Below are 20,112 nucleotides of genomic sequence, written 5' to 3'. Positions count from 1 at the left end.
CCCCGGAAATAGTCTGGAAGAATTTGGATATTCAGTTTCTAAAAGTGCCTCAGGAAATGTACTGCAGTCATCGCTGAGTGGCGGTTTTTAATGTGAGCGCGCCGCCTGCTGGCCATGCAGAGGAAGGTTTCTATTATTCTTTGTTATCATGATGGGAACTTCAGATCCTTCAGGAGAATCGGTTCTTTTGGCTCGGTTCACTCAAAAGAGTCGATTCTTTCGAATTGCCAAGTGGTTCCTGGAACCATTTATTTTATTTGATTTATGGTGATTTATTAATAAATTATGTCAATATGTGTAAGATTAATCACAAACCAACAAAACACATTTGACAGAGCAGCCATTGACAACTCAAGGCTTCTGTATGATAATCGTAAGTTAATTCTAGAAAACACAGGTTAGTCTCAACTATTTAGCTAGAATGGATTTATTAATAAAAATGAATCACTAATCTGAACGCACTCCCTTCCTCGAAATCGTGTCGTCAATATTCCGGTCGAAAAGAACAAACTTCAGTCTCACTCACTCAAAAACTGATTTATTCCAAGCGATCACATCAGGAATGAATGAACAGAATCCAGATTACAAACCAACAGTCAAGACGGTGTGAAGGCGGATTTGAGTTCATGGCAGGATACGATCGAACACACGATGTTACTGCAAACACACACACACAGAGACGAGGAATAAATACATCTGACATCGGAGTACAAAACTAAAAGAGACAACTGTTATTTAATCCCACGTGTTTAAACCATATTCTGATTCCCGGCGAGTAAAACAAACCAAAAAAGAAAGTACTCGGCACTCTGTATTCAGAGGTTTTAAGAGTAGCCTTGTACTTTTTCTGGTATTTTTGACGCCCGACGGGCTTCGTGAGCTGCTAAAAGTGAGACGACTTGACACGGAGAGGTTAAGGCAGTGAAGGTTTCGAGGCTCCTCAGACCTGCTCGGGGGGAATCGAGCCTCGGGATTCAGCCCCGGAGACGGTCCCTGTCTTCAAGAAGACGTTTTGGACGGTTCCTTCTGGACGAGTCGTCCAACGAGTCCTGGTGCGGATCGTAGCGCCAGATGTGTGTGTGTGCATGTGTGTGTGTGTGTGCGTGTGTGTGTGTGTGTGTGAGCTGCGTCAGGTCTTCACAGTTTGGGTTGGTTCGCCAGCTTGGCTTTGAGATTCTCAGCCAACTTGTCCAGAAAGGCGAAGGTGTTCAAGTAGTCGGCTTGAGTGACGCTGTGAAGAGAAGAGAGACGATCGAGTTAAGAGCGAATTCAGAAGATTTTTTTTCCATCAACACTGACGGTCCTCTCTCTCTCTCTCTCCCTTTGTTTTTTTTTTACCATCTTCTATATCAGGGGAGTCAAACTCCTTTTACTTCAGACAGTCCAATTTCATCTCCAGTGGGCCGAACCACCAAATGGTGCCATAAAAACCTTCAAATCAAAAGTTTTTCTTTGTTATGAAGAAAATACGAGATGGAAAGGTCTATATTTTTCAAACAAAAATCAACAATTACTCCTGAAAATCACTACAACATCAACATGAGGCCAATTTGACTGAACTCCCCTTGAGCGCATGGCTTTGAGGCTAACGCTGGTTCGCTATCCTTCATGGCAGCAGCACCGATATCTCAGCTCAGGTCTCTATAGCTCGCTACTCTCAAGACATTTGTTCACACCAATCAAAGTTTTTGCTTGGTTTCTGTGGTTTTGCGGTCTGGACTGGGGCGTCTCGCCGTCCAGGTCCTGACGTCTCGACTCACTTCTGCATGCCCTTGATGCAGATGGCCAGATCCTTGGTCATGAAGCCGGCCTCGATGGTCTCGATGCAGACGGCCTCCAGCGCCTCGGAGAACACCCGCAGCTCCGTGTTGCTGTCCAGCTTGGCCCGGTGGAGGAGCCCCCGCGTCCAGGCGAAGATGGAGGCTGACGGAGGGGGGGGGGAGGGGGGAGACAGACGGGCGGTTCACAGAATGAATGGGGTTCTCATCGTGGGGTGTTTTTTCTAAGCGTACGGTCTGATCCTGATCCTCACCGATGGGGTTGGTGGACGTCTCTTTCCCTTGCTGGTGTTGCCTGTAGTGACGCGTCACCGTGCCGTGGGCCGCCTCCGACTCCACCGTGCGTCCGTCGGGGCAGATCAGTACGCTGGTCATCATCCCCAGAGAGCCGTAACCTGAAACACACAACCGCGCAAACTATTAAGGCCTCGTGCACACTGCGGGGAAATTGCGACACGATTCTGATTCGTCGATCTGTTTTGTGGTCGTAGCCCACAATTGACATTTAAAAAAAAAAAGTCGCGGCCTCCCTGGTCGAAATGTGACTAGATCAGTGTTTTTCAACTACTGTGCACACTGGTGTTTCCGCGAGATATAGTCAAGTGTGCCCTGGGAAATGATCCAATCATGTATAAATACTCTTTGCCAATAAATGGCAGCACACAACTTTGCCGTTGAAATCGAAACTGACAGACGTCAGTCTGGTTAATCACCACAACCTGCGGCTGCTACCATCTTGTATCAAAGTACTGTGTCAGTGACAGTGATGGAGAAGTTTTTGAAAAGGAAGAATGTGAACCAGGATCTCAGCTCTTCATCCATCAGGTCCAGGTTTCACACTGAGGGAGTAAAACTAAAAAAAAAAAGAAATTGGGAAATACTTTTTTTCTGTGTTTATTGGATTCCTGTTGATAAAACTTCGATTAGAATGACTTTATATTGTTAATATAGGCGACAGAATTTCACATTTTAACATTTTCGGGTGGTGGCGGTGTGCCTCCAGATTTTTCCAAAGAAAAAAGTGTGCCTTGGCTCAGAAAAGGTTGAAAACCACTGGACGAGATTGTTGAAACCCACCCTGAGCCACGGAGTCGGACTGCACGTCTCCGTCGTAGTTCTTGCAGGCCCAGATGAAGCCTCCTTCAGACTTCATGGCCTGAGCCACCATGTCGTCGATCAGACGGTGCTCGTACCAGATGGCTTTGGCCTCGAACTGAGTGCGGTATTCTCTGAAACACAGACGAATGCATTATTAATATTCGTTTATGTGTGTATATGTTTGTGTATTGTAATTGTACGTATATATATATTTACCTGTGCCAACAAACTTTTGCCGCGATGGTTATGTTTTCGTCTGCATGTATTTATTTATTTGCTTGTATGCATGAAGTTTACCACCTTTTCGCAAAAACCGATCACCCGAATTAGATGAAATTTTCAGGGATGATTTGTCATCGTCTCAGGACCCACTGATCAGATTTTGGGACGTTAACGGCCAAATGTGTTAGAATAAATCCCCGAAACGCAATGTCATACAAAGCGGATGAGAGAGGCACCTCACGGAGACCAAAAGAGATCAGCGTCTGTTGCCATGGAGACGCTTCCTGCCCAGCGTTTCACACAGTGTTGTTGCTATACCTGACCTACCTGGCTAGCATCGACATGAGCTCACGGCTATCACGCTAGTGATGCTAACTCGTTTCCACAAAGAAATGTGGCGAAGGTCTGCGCTCTACCGAGTATAGCTCTAACTTTCATATAAAAATTGTTACTGTATATATTTACATATATAAAATTATATATTTTACTACATAAAGAGAATAATAATGTATCATATTGGAGAAGCGGTAGGATTAGATAAGTTTTAGATGTAAAGGATGTATATGTGAATAAGTGTGTATACTTGAATATAGATCTATTTTTTCCCAAATATATTTTAATAAAATGTTACTTTAATTATATTCCCACGAAAGGGTTTCTATATGGATTTGTGTACATATATTTCTATGTATGTCAGTAGATAAAGTGTATATATGATTGCGCACAAAAAAACAAAAACGCCTGAAATGAATGAATTGACAAAACAAAAAAAACCAGACGAGTCCTCGTCCAGGACACGGCGTCCTCACCTCTCGTAGATCTCCTGGAAGATGTCCTTGAAGCGGCCATCGTACTTCTTCAGGATGGTGTTTTTGGTGCTGAGGTAGAGCGGCCAGGCCTTGTTGATCGCCATCTGGAAGGAGCTGTGGGCGAAGTCCCGGATGGATTTGTCCGTGTTGTACATTCCCAGAGCCACGCCCCCCGTGCCTGGACACAAACACGCCGGACAAACACGCTGCTTTCAGCATTTAAAAGGCCAAATCGAGGCATAAAGAAGGCATATAGATTTTATACTGAGTCAATATTGATTTATCTCATGATCTGTGCAAAATAATGATCAAGAAAAGCTGCTTAAAGTTGGAATTTACACAGGAATGTGTGGAAAGTTCACTGGAAAACCAATCAGTAATGTTAAAAGTCCAGGAAAATCTCGACGTAAAGCCACATTATGAGCATTTGTGTTATATCTCCATCACAAGCAGTCCCGTTTCATTTGATTGATGCAAACAGCACTTAAAATTTTATTATAAGAGGCAAATAATCACAATAAAATGACTGCGATTTCAAACCTTAAAGGTTATCGTGAATTTGTTCCTTCCTCATATAGAAAACAGAGTATTACATGTTCTCAAACTGGGTATAATGGCTGCCAAGCAAACAAACAATTTAAAACTTAGAAATGATGATGTTATTAACTTGCATGCGTGAGGTTGTCACTTCAGGATTTATTTAACATTTATTAATTTAATTACTTGTTAAAGTCCGTTATATAATATTTCACGTGGATGAGCGTCACCGTTTTAGCATCTCATGAAATTTTCTTTAAAATCTACTTCACTTTATGTATTTCCCTGCAGTTTTTACTCTTTTCTAACACCATTTAATGACTTAAAATTACATTTTACAAGTCATTTTAGTCCTTAGCGTTGATCCTCATGCTCACACAGTTTATCGGCTATTTTTACGTCCTGTATTTTTGTATCTTTGTGAAAAACTCCAGTGTTTTAAAATCAAATAGTGTCTTTGTGTGTGTATTTTTTTTCTTGTTTCGATTAAAAAAAAATTTTGTATTCTGAATGAATCCTGAATAATTGATTTTTGGACCAGAACTCATTCAGGATGGTGCTTTTATTTATTTATTTATTTTTAAAGCTCCCAACTGGAATAACTGGACACATTTGGAGACGTTGGAACATCGCGTGTTTCTTACCCTCAAACTTGTGGATGACGAATTTGAGGGTCTCTCCGGTTGTGGGCGTGTAGGTCATCTCCAGCGTCCCGGGACCGGGAACCACGAAGTCTGTGGCTTTGTACTGCAGGAGAGAACGGCGAGGAGCAAAAGTGGTTATTGCTGAAAGCATCGTTAATTTTTTTTTTTTTTAATTGCAACTCTTTAAATCTTTAAACGAAATGAACCTCCTGCTGTAAAATGGGGTTGAGATCAAAGGTCGAGTGACACGACGCGGCCATAAACACCTCAGAGCCGAGCCTCCCGTTGAGGGTTTTACGCAACCGTGCGACTCTTCACCTGGATTTGTGACGGTTGACTTTGGCACGGCGCCACCGGCTTTTGGTGCGGCCGTCCAAGATGGACGCCGCGGTCCAAAGGACAGCGGACGAAACGTAATTATTGACCCGAGAGGCTCCCGACAACCCGACGGTGTGTGTGTCACCAATAAACCGGACTACAGATACGCAACAAGCGAGGAAGCGGAGCTTCAGTAACGTGATATTTCATTGTAACGCCACAACCTTTAGGTATCAGGCCGCACGAGTCGCTATGTGATAATAACTTGAGGTTATTAAACGCCGAGATCGGGGGGCTGGCAAACGAAAGGGCATAACCACCTAAAATCTAAAGAAAATAAATAAATAAAAAAAGAAAGACATTTTCACCACATTTCCACAACAAAGAAAAACCTTTTAAAGTTTAAATGTAAAGGTTATTACGGCATGATTTGGCCGGTCCGGTCCACTCGGGGTGTAATTGGGCTGAATGTGAAGTAAAATGTCACCCGTGATGAAGATACGTGATGTCGGACTCTCTGTTCTTTGGGATTCCTTCCAATTTAATTTGTGTTTTTTTCTCTTATCGGACTCAGTTTACTCAGCCTTAACCATGTTGATTTGGTTTTTTTTTTTTTACATTTTAATCACATGCAGATTTCCACCGGCAGCTTATTAATGATATAATTTAGTTGCTTTTAATAACTTTTCCCTGGATTTCATACTACTATGCTTTGAAAATCTGACTTCTTGTGCAGCAGAAGTGATGACGTGAAATACGATGTTATTAATCTAATTTAAAGTCCGAGTGAAATGAAAATTCCACCTCCAAAACACTCTGGCTGTCGCTTCTAGGATCCTTTTTATGCTAACTGGCCGAAGGGTAAAATGTTAAAACACAGCAATGTGCGAGAAAATAGCCGATAAACAGCGGTATTTCCTCTGCTGGGCGGAGCTTCTGACAATAATAGAGTGATGTCACGAGTTGTGCACATGCCCAAGTTGTGTTTACATTATGGAGGATCAGAGTTTTGATGACGAAGAGGCTGAATTTAATGATGTTTCATCATCATCATCATTTCAAACCCAGCGATTGATGAAGAAGACACAGAATGTGTCGTTCTGCCATCGGTGACCCCGTCTGGAACATGTTAGAGGAAGCAGAAGACGCTTCGTCCTCCATTCGTCCTCGTCTCCTCGCCTCAGCAGACGCCAGTTTTCATCAGGCGTCCTGACTTTTGGCAGAACGACCGGCTTCCTGGATCATGTCGAAGCGCTTTTCCGACTGCGCGGAATCACCGAAGATGAGTCCAGGTATTACTTGATCGTCTACTAGCCACCCGAGCTAGCGGCTCCCGCTAGCTGCTAGCTAGCCCCTCCCGCCGCCTGTGCTCCTTTTCTCCTCTCTCTGGTCTCTTCCAGGCTCAATCTTTCCTCAAGGCTCATAAAACGCCGACTATAACTTCAAAACACTGTTAAAACTTGGATATTTAAGAGGGAAACAAGCCGATATAAACACAACAGATGGAGATCTGCACAACTCTTGACGTCACGCCCACGAAGAAGGATTCCCCCGACTTCCTCGGCTGGAGATTCAAAATTCAAATAACTTTGTTATGCGACAACAGTGGTGGGGCAGAGTCGGAGAAACCTTAGAAGTAGTACCCCAACTATCATTTTTTGCAAAGTCGTGTTTGACATTTCACTAGTCTTTTAATGCACTAAAGCTTTATTTGATGGGTCAAACATGTTGACATGCAGTCGGTGAGCTTGTTCTACACATGAATACATAAAGATTTCGAAAGGACACTGGAAAAAAAAAAGCTTTCAAACAGAACCACACCTGGTCTCCGTGGGCGTGCCTGCCGATGATGATGGGCTTGATCCAGCCGGGCACCAGGCGCGGGATGTTCTTACAGATGATGGCCTCCCTGAACACCGTCCCGCCCAGGATGTTGCGGATGGTGCCGTTGGGCGAGCGCCACATCTGCTTCAGCTTGAACTCCTCCACGCGCTTCTCGTCCGGCGTGATGGTGGCGCACTTGATGCCCACGTTGTAGCGCTGGACCGCCTCCGCCGCCTCCACCGTCACCCGGTCGTCCGTGGCGTCGCGGTTCTCCATCCCGAGGTCGTAGCTGGAGAGGACGGAGAGGAGGTCAAACGTACGGTAGATTTCACGTCCGGCGCCCTCTTGTGGACCGTTTCCAGCAGGATACATTAAAATAACTAATATTTTTACTTAAAAATAACTTTTAAGTAAAAATAACTAGATTATTTGCAACTGTTGTTTAAATTATTGATTAAAAAAAAAAAAAAAACACTTGCACCGTGTGTTTTATTTTTGTAATATTCCTATTTTATTGAACATAGTCTGTTGGGAAAAACCCAATAAACAAACACTTGTTTACAGTTTTGGTTGCGTCTTTTAGGTCTAATTCACATGACAATGTTTCAAGTGAAAGCGCACCATTTTTGCATTTTCGTTTCAGAAAACATATAAATTAAAAGCTGTTCAGAAAGGTTCTTTAGCTTAAATTGTCTTTAATTTTTTTCTGTTGGGGCAATATTTTGCATCGGGAAATGGTTTGCTTGCACCGTTTAGACTTGCAAAAAAAACTCAAAATCAATGTAAAATAAAAAAAATAAAAATTTGGGATAAAATCTTGATTTTATTCCTCAAAAAAAATCGTGACATGATATTTTTGCCATCTCGCCCGAGACTGATAAAACCTGCTTTAAAGACTGATATTTACCATTTCAAGTACTCCTCCTCTATAAGAATGAAACCCCCCCCCCCAAAACTATACAGAGTGAAGCTTCCTGATTCCTTTTCTTCAAATAAAGCAGAGACGATTTTCACAGTTTACCGAGGCTGCAATGTGATATTAACACATGACGAGAAATAACCCAGATTTCTTTTGGAGTTTCATTCGCGTTCATCCTCGAGCCATTTCCATCTACTCACAAGACCCCAGACCGTTCTCATCGGTCGGAGCCGTGAACCTCCGGGTGACGCTTGTTGGCGAGAGACGGTGACGAAATGAGCCGAGGGTTAGAGGCCCGGCGGCACGGAGCAGACAAGGACTCCACTGTGCAGCGACTGCTGGCTCTCGGCCAGTTGAACTGGAGAAACACCCGCGTTGCGACGCTTGGAGAAACCTCGCAGCTTCAGAAAACCAACTCGCGCCGCCTGGCCATAACTTTATGACCACCGTCCTAAACGTTGGGTTTAGTAGATCACCGTTTATCGAACGAACTCCATTCGACCTCTGAAGGTTTGCTGTGGTTCCTACTACCAGGATGTTGCGCAACAATTTCAAGAAGAAAACTTTTGTGGTTGCGCAACAACGGTGCTCAGAGTCCGGAGGGGAATAGCTACGATTTTAATGATTCTATTTTAAACTCTGCTTAACGATTCAGCTCTTAATTGATTCTGGATTGGAAATGGAACCTGCAGTATTAACAGCAGAGGACGCGCCCGAGTCACTCTGGAGGGTTCTATCAAAGTTGTTGCTGCTGTATGAGAAAAACTTTTCTGCATATTGACCAGATTTTCTCCTTTTGATGAAATATCCACTTTGCAAGTCCTCTAAGCCGCCCCGTTGTCGTCCTTTCTCCTGAAATGGAACCAAACTTTAGAGCCCTTGCTCTCCTGCTGGCTGCTCTGGTGAACCGACGTCGCCGCGGATGCTTTATAGATTACATGAGACTTTTTGAAAACGCTCCGGCTCCGTGTGAACGCGGGAAAATGCAACTTTTATCAAACACTGCTGCTGCGAAAAACAACAACAATGCATCAAAACACGGGTCTGTTGAGTTCGTACATGTTGTGCAACCCAGCATGACACTGAGGCAAAAAAACTTTGGTTCGTTGGACACGACGAAGAGATAATCTGGTTGATCTGAGAAGTGAGATTCCTTACGAGTAATAGCCTGTGTGTGTGTGTGTTTCCTCTTGCCCCCCCCCAGTTGGCTTTGTTTCAACAGCAACGACAACCTTTCACCCACTTTCTCGCCGCCCTGAAAGCTTATACCCGAACCACAACAATGAGACGCCTGACGAGAGACGAAGGCAAACAAAAGGCTCCGGGTTACAAATCTGTTGGCAGAAAATCTGGGACGGTGCAGAAAGTGAATACAGATAATGATGCTGTAATAAAATACTATATGCCCCCCCCCAAAAAAAAGAGCTTGAAATGTTGCTTGTGGTTGAATTGACATGTTTCAAGTGATTATTATGCAGCATCAGAGGCTTGTTGCATAATTATTAATATATATACATATTTTTTTTTTACATGGTTTTTGCACCAAAAATGTAAACAAAAGTTCAAGTCTGGGGTGTTTGTCTTTCTGTGTTAATATGTGCAAACAGTTCGGAACAAAGTCCTCGGAGGAGATAAGACGAAGGTCGGATGAAGAACTGCATGAAATGAGTTTTGGTTCACATCATCGTGCAAACAGCCGTCGTTCATTCTTCAATGATCACAGAGGAAATCTCATCCGAAACAAAAGATTAAAATAGATACAATATCAAATTACTTGGTGCGTCTTTCTATATCTCCATGCTTTCTCCTGTCTCTGTGCCTTCCTGCACGATGATTGGCGCTCAATCGCATGTCAATTTCATTCGTAGTAGTTTTCTCTTCTCTCTTTTTCTTTATTACAACCCTTCATATCGAGACCCAGGAGTGGCAAACGTTTGATTTCAGAGGCCACATGAAGCCAAACTTCAGTTTGAGCGGGCAAGAATATTAAACTCGTGTCATAATCACCTTTAAATTTAAGTTTCTCTTTGTTTTTGTGTGAAAATGTAGACATTTCCGCCACAACAAACAATTACAGCCGAGAATGACTTCATTAAAATTGACTTTATGTTGCGATTGTAAACGTCTCATGCAAAATACAGTCAACTGTCCTTTTTTTAAATTCCCGTCATGTCAGTGCTGATAGGATTGGCCATATGGATTTTCTATAACTAGAACTCATAGTTTATGTACTAGTCATTACGGTGACCAATTAGACTTCTCTAGTTCGACCGCAAACACACAGTAGTATTGAAATAAATAGCCAGATATAGAACAGTCAATGTATCTTGGGGGGGGCAGACATACTGATATTGTGCACGTTTTAACAACTCCACAGTCAAAAAGTTTCCATAAACTGAGGCAGCTCACGTGTATTTACAATTATAAAAAGGTTATCTGGAGGAAAACTCTTCAGTGGAGGTAAAAAAAAAAAAAAAGTCTTACTCAGCAATGATCAGATAGTAGCAGACATTCCTCTCTCTCTTTTTTTTTTTTTACAAGCACATGCAGAAAACCAGAAAAACCAGGTCTGTAGAAACTGATTCTACAACTTCCGTTAAACCGGCTTTTCACAGCCATTGCCCTGCTTCTAATCATTCAGACGATCATACGGCGACGCTTTCAAGTGAGTTTTGAGTGACCATTTAGCAACTTTCTGAAACTGGCCGGTGAGCAGCTTGTTCTTCCCGCCTCCGCGTTTAATCGGACGACGGCTCACCTGTGCAGGTCGAGCTCCAGGTACGGGAAGATGAGCTTCTCCTTGATGAGCTCCCAGATGACTCTCGTCATCTCGTCTCCCTGCATCTCCACCACGGAGCCGGCCTTGATTTTTGGAGACATCTGAAAAGAATCACCAGGAGATGAATAATTTAAAAAAAAAAAAAAAAAAAGATGGGGGGATGTCAGGAAAGTGAGAGAACTGTGACTGAGAAAAGCAAACACAACACAGTGTACACAACAAGTGATTCAACTTTGTGACAACAAGTAGAAAACCATGATTTTGGCCTTTAAGTCCTCAGATTTAGCTTGAAGAAAAACAAAATTAACTGTAAGACAAGATTGATACGTCATATTTACTGAAAGTGAAGGAAGAAATATTGTGTTTGAGTATTAGTGCTGATCCAAGTTTAAATACGAAATTGAAACAAGCCAACTTATTTGGACATGTAAGGAAACATGCATTAACATCCATTACAGTCAAAACACTCTTAAGTTTTTCACCTCAGTAAATGTATAAAAACTAAAGTCCATAGTTTAACTTGTTAGATGTTTGTCCAGTCTTAACGTGATGCAGAAAAACCTTTAAATGATCAACATATTCAAGCACAAGCTTGTTTCCCACATGTAAGGAGAAGCATACATACCTGTGTTAAAGTACAGATACTAATCCAGGCTTGTTGTTTGAGTACGACTTTTACAAAATGAATAAAAAAGTCTGATGTTATGAGCAAAAAATGTAATTCCACTAAACCAGGTCTGTCAGACAATGTGAAATAGTGCTGTTAAAAGATACTATTAAACTCGACTTGGATAAAGAAATTACATATTTATACTTTAGTAGTTGTCACCATGTGATGACAGGAAACAAGATTGTTCTCAATGAATGAACACACTCATTCACTGATACAGAGGAGATCCAGTGACTCAGCATTTATCCACCCGATTAACTCCACTGCAATCCTCTTAAATCTGTCAGATTAAGGCAAATACGAAACAAACCTTGCAACACATGGTTAATTACTCAAACATACTTCAGATGCACACTGGATTTAAAAAGAATCCTTACTATTTGAGGATAATTTTGCACTTTAACTCTTTTGATGAACAGGTCTGCGTTTGTAGTTTGCATGTGCATACACGATGGTTTGTGTCTTTTCTGGATTAATAATTGTAGATCCCCTGCTTTTTAGTGAGTTTTTAACTGGAGGTCTGTGGAGTTACATAAGCTCTCGGGTTGGACTGGTTATGGCATGATGGGGAGGAGACTGGAGAAAGATCTGAAAGACCTGAAGCATGTAGACAGTTCACGTGTCGCACGTTCTTAGACGTTTTTGATTGAAAACATCTGCATTAATGTGATAACATCGACGCGGAAACGGGAACAGCTCTGCTGGGAACACTTTAAGGCCCCAAAATAAGCACTGGGAATGCGCTAACGTGGCTCTAAATTTATGAATTTGCAAGAAAAACACGTGGAGGTGAGTTCATTTTGAAAGTAATTTGCGCTGACATGAATATATAGATGTTTTTGTTTGTATTTAGGCTAAAAACGCCGGGTTTTATTTATTTATTTTAACGCAGGCTAGCTAACATCTGTACAGGCGCAACACGGAGATGCGATGCAAGGATAACGTCTTCATTTCCAACTCCGTGGCTGTTGTCTCATTCTGCGGTGAGAACCATTACCGACATTCGGTAAAAACGTACCTTTATGCGGTGTTAACGTCCTGGGCTGGGTGTACCGACGGGATGAGGAAGCGGAGTGACAGTGTCCTGACAGCCGATCGGACTGTTACTGGAGCCGGCGTCCTCCTCCGCGGCTGACTGACAGCGCCCTCAGCCAATAAGATGCGAGCAGTGAAACCCGACAGCCAATCAGAGGAGAGCCGCAAGACAAAGGGGTGGGTGAAAGGGCGGGGAGGGCTGCATATCCAGCTTGCTGATTGGTCTTCCTGTTGATTCATAAAAAAGTAGTATTCTAATCAGCTGATCGGCCACGCCCACACAGATAGCAGAGTTCATGTTGTACAGGAGACAGGAGGGACAAACTTTACATGGAGGGGTTTGCTTTTCATCTCGCCATCCGTTTATCTTGAATAAATTAAAAGAAAAAAATACATGTACACCATTAAAATAGGATCAGTTCTTAATCTAATCAATTTAATTAATTAATTAAATGTGTTATTAATGACTTACAATTGGAATTAAATATATAAATGACATATGCTCATCTATCTATCTATAACATATATAACCGAAGAAAATATTACAATTAATTAAAAAGTATTATGCAAGAAAATTGCTTGCATACATCCGGGTCTCATCTGATTTTTTAAAAACTTTTATTTTCCTTGAATGAATTTGTGCACAAAGCCTGAAAAAGAAGGTGTATTCTATTAGAAACCAGAAGATGGCGACATGTGACTTTATATACGATGAGAGCGCATTGTATTCCCCCCACTTTTTTTTTAACTGACGCATCTATTGTCGAGCAGTCCGGAGAATGGCTGAGAAGCAGGAACGATGTCGATCATGAATAACCAATCGAATAAATCCTCGTGCAAAAAACTTGAAATCATATACAAATGACTATATGTGCATGAGTTCATATCTGGTAAAGAGCAAATGAAGACTTGTTGCGCTCCTCCCTTGGTGTCCTGTGTTATTTTGGTGGGGTGAGTGAAATTCTCCAGGATCTCTTCTTCTCTTGGTTGTCTCCACTCTGAAACGAGACCAAAGCTTCTGCAGGAGACCTGCTGGAAGGAGTCACGTGACTCACTGATAACCACGCAACGGAGGAGAGGGTGTGTGTGTGTGTAGGGAGAGAGAGCGAGCGAGAGAGAGAGAGAGAGAGAGAGAGCTTGAGGAGGAGCTTGACGATATAAGATTCCCTCCACGCACCATCAGCACCAAAACTTGCGGTTCATCCACATCTCTCTCTCCGCCGCACACACACGACGCACGCACAAGCCTTTAAAGGTTTTACTGGATAAAAATTGGAAAAAGGAAAAAAAAATAAACACCCTCGGAAGGTGCACACGTGCTTCCCCCCCTGATTCACACTCGTTCTCCGCTGAGTTGATTATGGTCACAACCCCCGCGGTGCCAAGGTGGAGCCACCGCGCGTCTCTCGGATCGGTGCGCTCCTCCAGGGGCTGGGATGCGCACCGGGCACCTCTCGCTTCCTGCCTAATTTCAGCTCCGAGCAGGAGTCCAGCGCTGCCCCGGGGCGCCGAGGCAGGAGGACCCAGTCCACCCGGAGCAGGATGCCGGTTATGAGAGGGCTGCTGGCCCCGCAGAACACCTTCCTGGATACCATAGCCACCCGCTTCGATGGCACCCGTGAGTAACACGAGCGCTTCTTTTTTTTTACGCACACCAGAGCTGTTTCCAAACGCACGCGTCGTGTTGGTGAACCTGAGATGGAGGTTGTGCTCAGAAAAATGCAACTTTAAAACTCTCTCATGGTTATGAATGCCATCAGGCAGCAACTGACGATCTCCACTCTGGTGTGTTCAGGGCCAGGGTTCTGAGTGGTTCTGAATGGTTCTGAATGGTTCTGAGTGGTTCTGAATGGTTCCCCGGGTGGCGGTTCAAGGGTTTGAGTTCCCTTGACACAGTTTCCTTTCAGATGTTGTCTCTTCTCTTGGGTCTTCATGCTCTTTTGCTTGAAAGCGGTGAGAAGTGGTTGGTTGGAGGTGATGCAGGATCCGTTCTGACAGATGCAACTTAAAAAAAGTTGACCCGCAATTCCACTTCCAGGTATCATTGGAGTTTTTTGTTTTGTTTTTTTTTGTTCCAAATGCATCACACAAGCACATGCACACACAAAAATCCAACTGTTGCCATTTGCGTGCGCTCCCCAGCTCCTGCTCAGTTTAATATGGTGGTTTTATGGTGCGACTGTTGCATTCCAGTCTGGATTGTCTGTTGTCTGAGAGGAAAAGTGTGTTTTCCCAATGTGACACTCAACCAATTCCGCCGTATTCCCATCTCCTCCATCCTCACACTGAAACCATGCTGTGTTGGAGGGGGGGGGGGGGGGGGGGGGGGGGGGGGGGGGGGGGGGTCAGGATGTACAGATCATGCTTCTTTTTTTTTTCTTTTCTGTTTTGGCATGGGCTTTGGCGAGGGTGTCTTGTGAACAGATGCGATGAGCAGCCCGCGTGCGTGTGTTTGGGCTCCACGCTGAGGAGGTGGGCGGCTGGCGAGAGATGCTTTTATATCGCGTTTTGGGGCCGTTTCGTGTCTCCTTCTGGGTTGATTATTCAGGGCGACGGAGACTTTATGCCAGCGTGAAGAGTGGGGAGCGGCGGGCCAGTGTCTTTACCCCCCCTCCCTCCCTCCTCTAAACCAGTTATGTGTGACAAGCGTGATGGAGAAGATTATGCGAGCCGGGGAAGGAAGCGAGTCGCTGTGAGGCAGATCCTGATCTTCGCTCGTGGCTTTCTCCAAATCCTCTCCTCGCCTTTTGCATCCCCTCTCACAACAACGCTGACGAAACCCAGGCGGCGGCGGCAGGACATTTAAATGCGCCCACTTTGAAAGGCAAAGTGACTTGTCTGTGTTGGAAAAAAAAGAAAAAAGAAGAATGAAACAGAAACCTCCTCGTGCTCTCTTGGCCTCTGTATTCACACTCATTCCTTATGTCTACTCACAAGTTCCCCCCGCTCTCAGACAGCACACAGCCTGCATTATTCATCAGATATGCGCACACATACAGAAAGGCCGCTCCTGTGCAGACCCACCGATCACCGGCATAGAAATGATCACATTTGTGCCCTTTAGATTAGCCCATCATCATCATCATCATCAGCAGCATCCTCGTCATCATCATCCTCATCGTCGTCAAAAGAAGAAGTGGTCCGAGCCAACAGTAGCAATTTCTCCCTCAAACAACAGGCCTTTCGCTCTCCAAGGTGCTGATAATTACACGTTTGCGCCGCTGCGCGCGCGCGCACTGTAATTAACACCGACGGATGTCAAGAATTCATCGCGGCCTTTTCTTCTCGGCGGTGGAGGAGGAAGAGGAGGAGGAGAAGGGGGAGGAAGATGGGGGTGGAAATGAGAGGTTGTGGGGGCAGGGGTGGGTGGTGGGATGGGACGTGAGAGCATGAGGAAGAGGAGGAGGAAGAGGAGGAGGAGGAGGAGGAAGAGGAGGAGGGTGGAGGGATTTTTTTTCTTGACTAAATATAAATATGTCTTGGCTCGGAATGTGACAGAGACACAGCGATGTGTTGTTAAATGGTGTGTGTGTGTGTGTGTGTGTGTGTGTGTGTGTGTGTGTGTGTGTGTGTGTGTGTGTGTGAAGTCACACTGCTATTACTGTGGATCCAGGTTAATGTCGATGGGACATCTTTCGTGTTGCTTTCAAATGAACTATGTTGGATTACCTTTGATACATGCCTCCTGCAATAAACAGGAGTTTAGCGAAATAGGGACCGTCAATCTCTCAATTTGAAACTTTTTTTTTGGTTTTGTGTGTGTGTGTGTGTGTGCGTGCGTGCATGTAAAGGTATTTCAAATTATGATGTGAATCAGATTGCTTCTTCACATGGCCATGATTGCAAACACAATTATCTCTGCCACAACAATACATCAAAGCCCTTTCAGTCGCTTTGTGCGACGATGCGCCACCGCGCTCGACGTCTCCACCGAGCAAAGCGACAGATCGAAGTGTCTCCATGCTTCTGGTTTACAGGTAAAGTGGGTTCATTTGAGAAAAAAAAAAAAAAAGGGCAGTCACATCAGGCCCTGACACCGAGCCGCACATGTCTGAGTCACGTCTGCCGGGCTCCGGAAACACGTCAACGCTCTGCCCTCTGCACTCATTAAGTCTCAAACGCAACACCTGGGCAAAATCTTTTTTTTTTTTTTTTGGAAGAGGCAGGAGGTGTGCACTTCCAATCCCGGCTGGCCACCAGGATGCTGCTAAATCATCATCCTCACACTGTGCAGCAGGAAAAGCACCAAACCAGGAGCTGAAACGACACTGCAGTTCTTATACGATCCTTAATTTGGTTATTAGAAAATCACCTGCGTATATTTGTCTGTCTGTTAACAAGATATGGCAAAAAACTAATGAGCTGATCTTTGTGAAAATAGGTAGACGGGTGCATTTTGATCACCCATTAAATCCAGATTGACAATAATTGTTATACATTTTAATTTTGCTGTATAACGTTACATGCGTGGCCTGTCACTTTAAATGACCAGTGCATTGTGGGAAATGATAGTCGTAGCACGTTTTGGTTTCGGGAAGTGCAGTTTGTTGTTGTCTTGTTGCGCTTTGGTGCTATACTGCTGGTGTGTGTGTGTGTGTGTGTGTGAAATGGCCGGTGTTCGTCCAGCGTGTGCTAAAAGAGGAATAAACGGCCACAGTTCTGCACCACCGGCATCTTCACTTCTCCCTCCATCCAACTCCACGGTGACTGTCAAAATAAGACTACCAAGTTCCTGGAGAATATGGCCTGAGAGTCATCGCACCACGGAGTAAACACTGTTCTGATCTACTGAGATTGTGCACAACAACTAGAATATCAGAGAGACTGTGAGGGAGAAAACAAAAAAAAAATCATGGGTTTAAAGCTGAGGAGCAAATTGACTGAAGGTCCAGATAATACGGTAATCGTTACTTCTACTTTTAGCAGGTTTTCTTTAAGTATTTGCATTTAAGTAAAGACTCCATGAAGTCGTTTCGTACTGTAGTTTGTTGAGTTGCATGAAGGAGAAGGCGTGGAGAGTGACACACTGACCAAACATGTCATGGCTCATGGCTTCAGACGGCTGGGAGTTGGGGAAAATTCCCATTTGGGGACTTTCGACCTCCGAGATGAGAGAGTTCACATGCAGCCAGGCAGCCCTGTTGGTATAAACCATGGGTCTCTAACTCCAGGCCCGTGTGATTCCGCTCCACCACTTGAGGTGCACAATTTAAATTTGCAATATGGCAACTTTATATTCATACAATCCCCACGAAACATCTTTGCAATTTAAATCAAGAAAAAAAACATGAGTTTGTCTGTTTCATCGAAAGCCTTCTGGCAGGTATAGTTCACCCACTATATTCAGGTTTGTTTCATCACACCATAATTTAAATAAAAGGACACGGTCTTAGAAATAATTTGTTTTTTTGTTGTTGCTATTTCAACACTATAGTGGCTCTCTGATGAGATGACCAGTTTGAGAGCCCTCATTCAAAGAACCACTGTCATTTTATGTTCATACTGTTTGTAATCATAGATTTTACCACAACTGAGTTATGTTTACGTTTAATAAGCATCTTAAAGAAGGCGATTTCTCATATGCTGCCATGTTGAGTGATATCGATCGAGCTTCAAAAGGCTGTTTTTTCAAGTGAGCACTTCTTCCGTCGGGGTTGCTTTGCTGTTGTTTTCTCCAGAAAAAGGCAGCAGCTGTGTGGGACTACGCCACTCAATTGGTCCTATTAATTGAGTGGATCTTTGCTCGGTCCTAATCAGGTTAGGGGGGGGGGGAGCTCTTCTGGTGACGTAGACCTCCAGGTCCTCCTGCAGCTCGCTCTTCATCTGCTCTGTCAGCCGGAAGGAAATTTAAATGCGCTGTCACTTTGATCTTTTTCCAATCGGGACGACGTTTAGAAAATGGGAGTTAAATTAAGTGGGTTTTCCTCTCGAGGTCACGTGAGGTTGAAAGGCCTCCCGTGAATTTCCTTTTAATTTCATCACAACCTTGTTGAAATAGGTTGAGTAATACAAGGGGAGAGGTGACTTGAATATAAAATGTGACCATGATCTGGCAACTTAGCAGCAGTTTATTATGCAAAAATTGACAATTTTCATTTTCGTTTTGTGACATTTTAACAAATTGAACTTGGATTCAACATAGTAAAACCCAATTTTTGTAGCGTTTGGCTTTAGGCGATAGTTTAACCCCACACATCAAAGAAATTATTCTCATGTCTCCATGGGGATTTTTTTTTCATGCCCTCATAACTTTTATAGGAAGTATATTTAAAAGAGTAAATTTAAAGTCTTTGTTGTTGAATGTATGTTTAAAATGCGGATTGTGTGCACGTTCTGTGTAGTAAAGTAAAAGCTGTGAATGCAGGACTTTAGACCCGTTTGCATCGTTTTCATTACAGAAAAGCTTTTCCTTTACACAGAAACTGTAGAATCACGGAAAACGATGAAGCATGTTGGGCCACTTCTGGGTGCTGTTGGTCGTTTTTGTACTGAAACCACACACACACACATTAACAATGGGAGAACGTGGACATCCTACTGGACAGACGACCAAGTTTGGATTGTTATTACGGTGACTGTCAAAATAAAACTACCAGGTCCGAGGAGAAGACGGACTGGGAGTCATGGCACTGATTGTCCTGATTGGCCACCTACTGAGCATGTGCAGAACCACTAGTTGCCACGGCCGTGGTGCGCCTGCGCAGTAGCAGCGTTTTCAAAAAGTTGCATTTTCAGCGCCTCCGAGGACTGTTGCCATGTAAACGGGCACCCGGGAGGCGACGGACTTTTTTTCCATTTTCAGCCACTTTAAGCCACTTGTGTAGCGCAGCGTTGCTCATGTTAAAGATTTATTTGACTAAATCGTCTGTCATCCCTCATAATTCTCATCGTGCCGCGGCGCTCAGTCGTCAGTCGCGGAGAAGCGAGGTGCGACTCTGTAACGGCAGAGCTACGTGACGGATTATCTAACATCCCCCCCCCCCCCTTCCTACTTAACTCCCCGCCACCCGCTTCTTCTTTTATTCACCTCACATTGTGCCTGCGCACCGACGTGTAAGTGAGAAAATGAGAGTGTGTGTGTGTGTGTGTGTGTGTGTGTGTGTGTGTGTGTGTGTGTGTGTGTGTGTGTGTGTGTGTGTGTGTGTGTGTGTGTGTGTGTGTGTGTGTGTGTGTGTGTGTGTCTTTAGGCTCCAGGGAGGACGGCTGTCACTGCTTCACCCGGCTGTGTTTGCGTGTCTGCCGGTACGTGTGTTTGTGTGACGGCACAGACTCGCGGCGAGACCTTGTGTGTGTGTGTGTGTGTGTGTGTGTGTGTGTGTGTGTGTGTATATCCATCCCCTGTGGCACTCGGTGTTCAAAGCTCCCTCCTGGCTCCTCGTCAGCCAGGAGCAGATGAAATGTTCGGCCCAATAGAGGTGAGGCTTGGTTCTCATTTCATGGCATTAGAGGAGTCGTTACATTTTCACACCAAGCGTTTGA

At 44.0% G+C, this 20,112-nt stretch overlaps 2 protein-coding genes across 2 annotated transcripts in view; one reads left to right on the top strand and one right to left on the bottom strand.

Moving 5' to 3' along the window:
- Positions 1 to 531: 531 nt before the first annotated feature.
- Positions 532 to 12,691, bottom strand: idh1 (isocitrate dehydrogenase (NADP(+)) 1). Its single transcript, XM_080497571.1, has 9 exons — positions 12,617 to 12,691; positions 10,908 to 11,029; positions 7,228 to 7,519; positions 5,089 to 5,191; positions 3,908 to 4,085; positions 2,856 to 3,007; positions 2,033 to 2,173; positions 1,761 to 1,923; positions 532 to 1,231 (listed from the first exon to the last, which is right to left on the bottom strand). Exons 2-9 carry the CDS (start codon positions 11,027 to 11,029, stop codon positions 1,138 to 1,140), a joined length of 1,245 nt encoding a protein of 414 aa, XP_080353697.1. The 5' UTR covers positions 12,617 to 12,691; the 3' UTR covers positions 532 to 1,137.
- Positions 12,692 to 14,175: 1,484 nt separating this feature from the next.
- The window catches only part of kcnh3 (potassium voltage-gated channel, subfamily H (eag-related), member 3), a gene marked incomplete at both ends in the record, with an annotated part of 146,479 nt that continues 140,542 nt past the window's right edge, over positions 14,176 to 20,112 (top strand). The window contains 1 exon segment of the mRNA XM_080498123.1: positions 14,176 to 14,251. Within this exon segment, the coding sequence (XP_080354249.1) occupies positions 14,176 to 14,251 (76 nt within the window).

Source organism: Blennius ocellaris, assembly GCF_963422515.1.
Source record: "Blennius ocellaris genome assembly, chromosome: 6".
Lineage (NCBI taxonomy): Eukaryota > Metazoa > Chordata > Actinopteri > Blenniiformes > Blenniidae > Blennius > Blennius ocellaris.
Note: the sequence above shows the minus strand (reverse complement) of the source record. Positions and strands in the feature narration are given on the sequence as shown.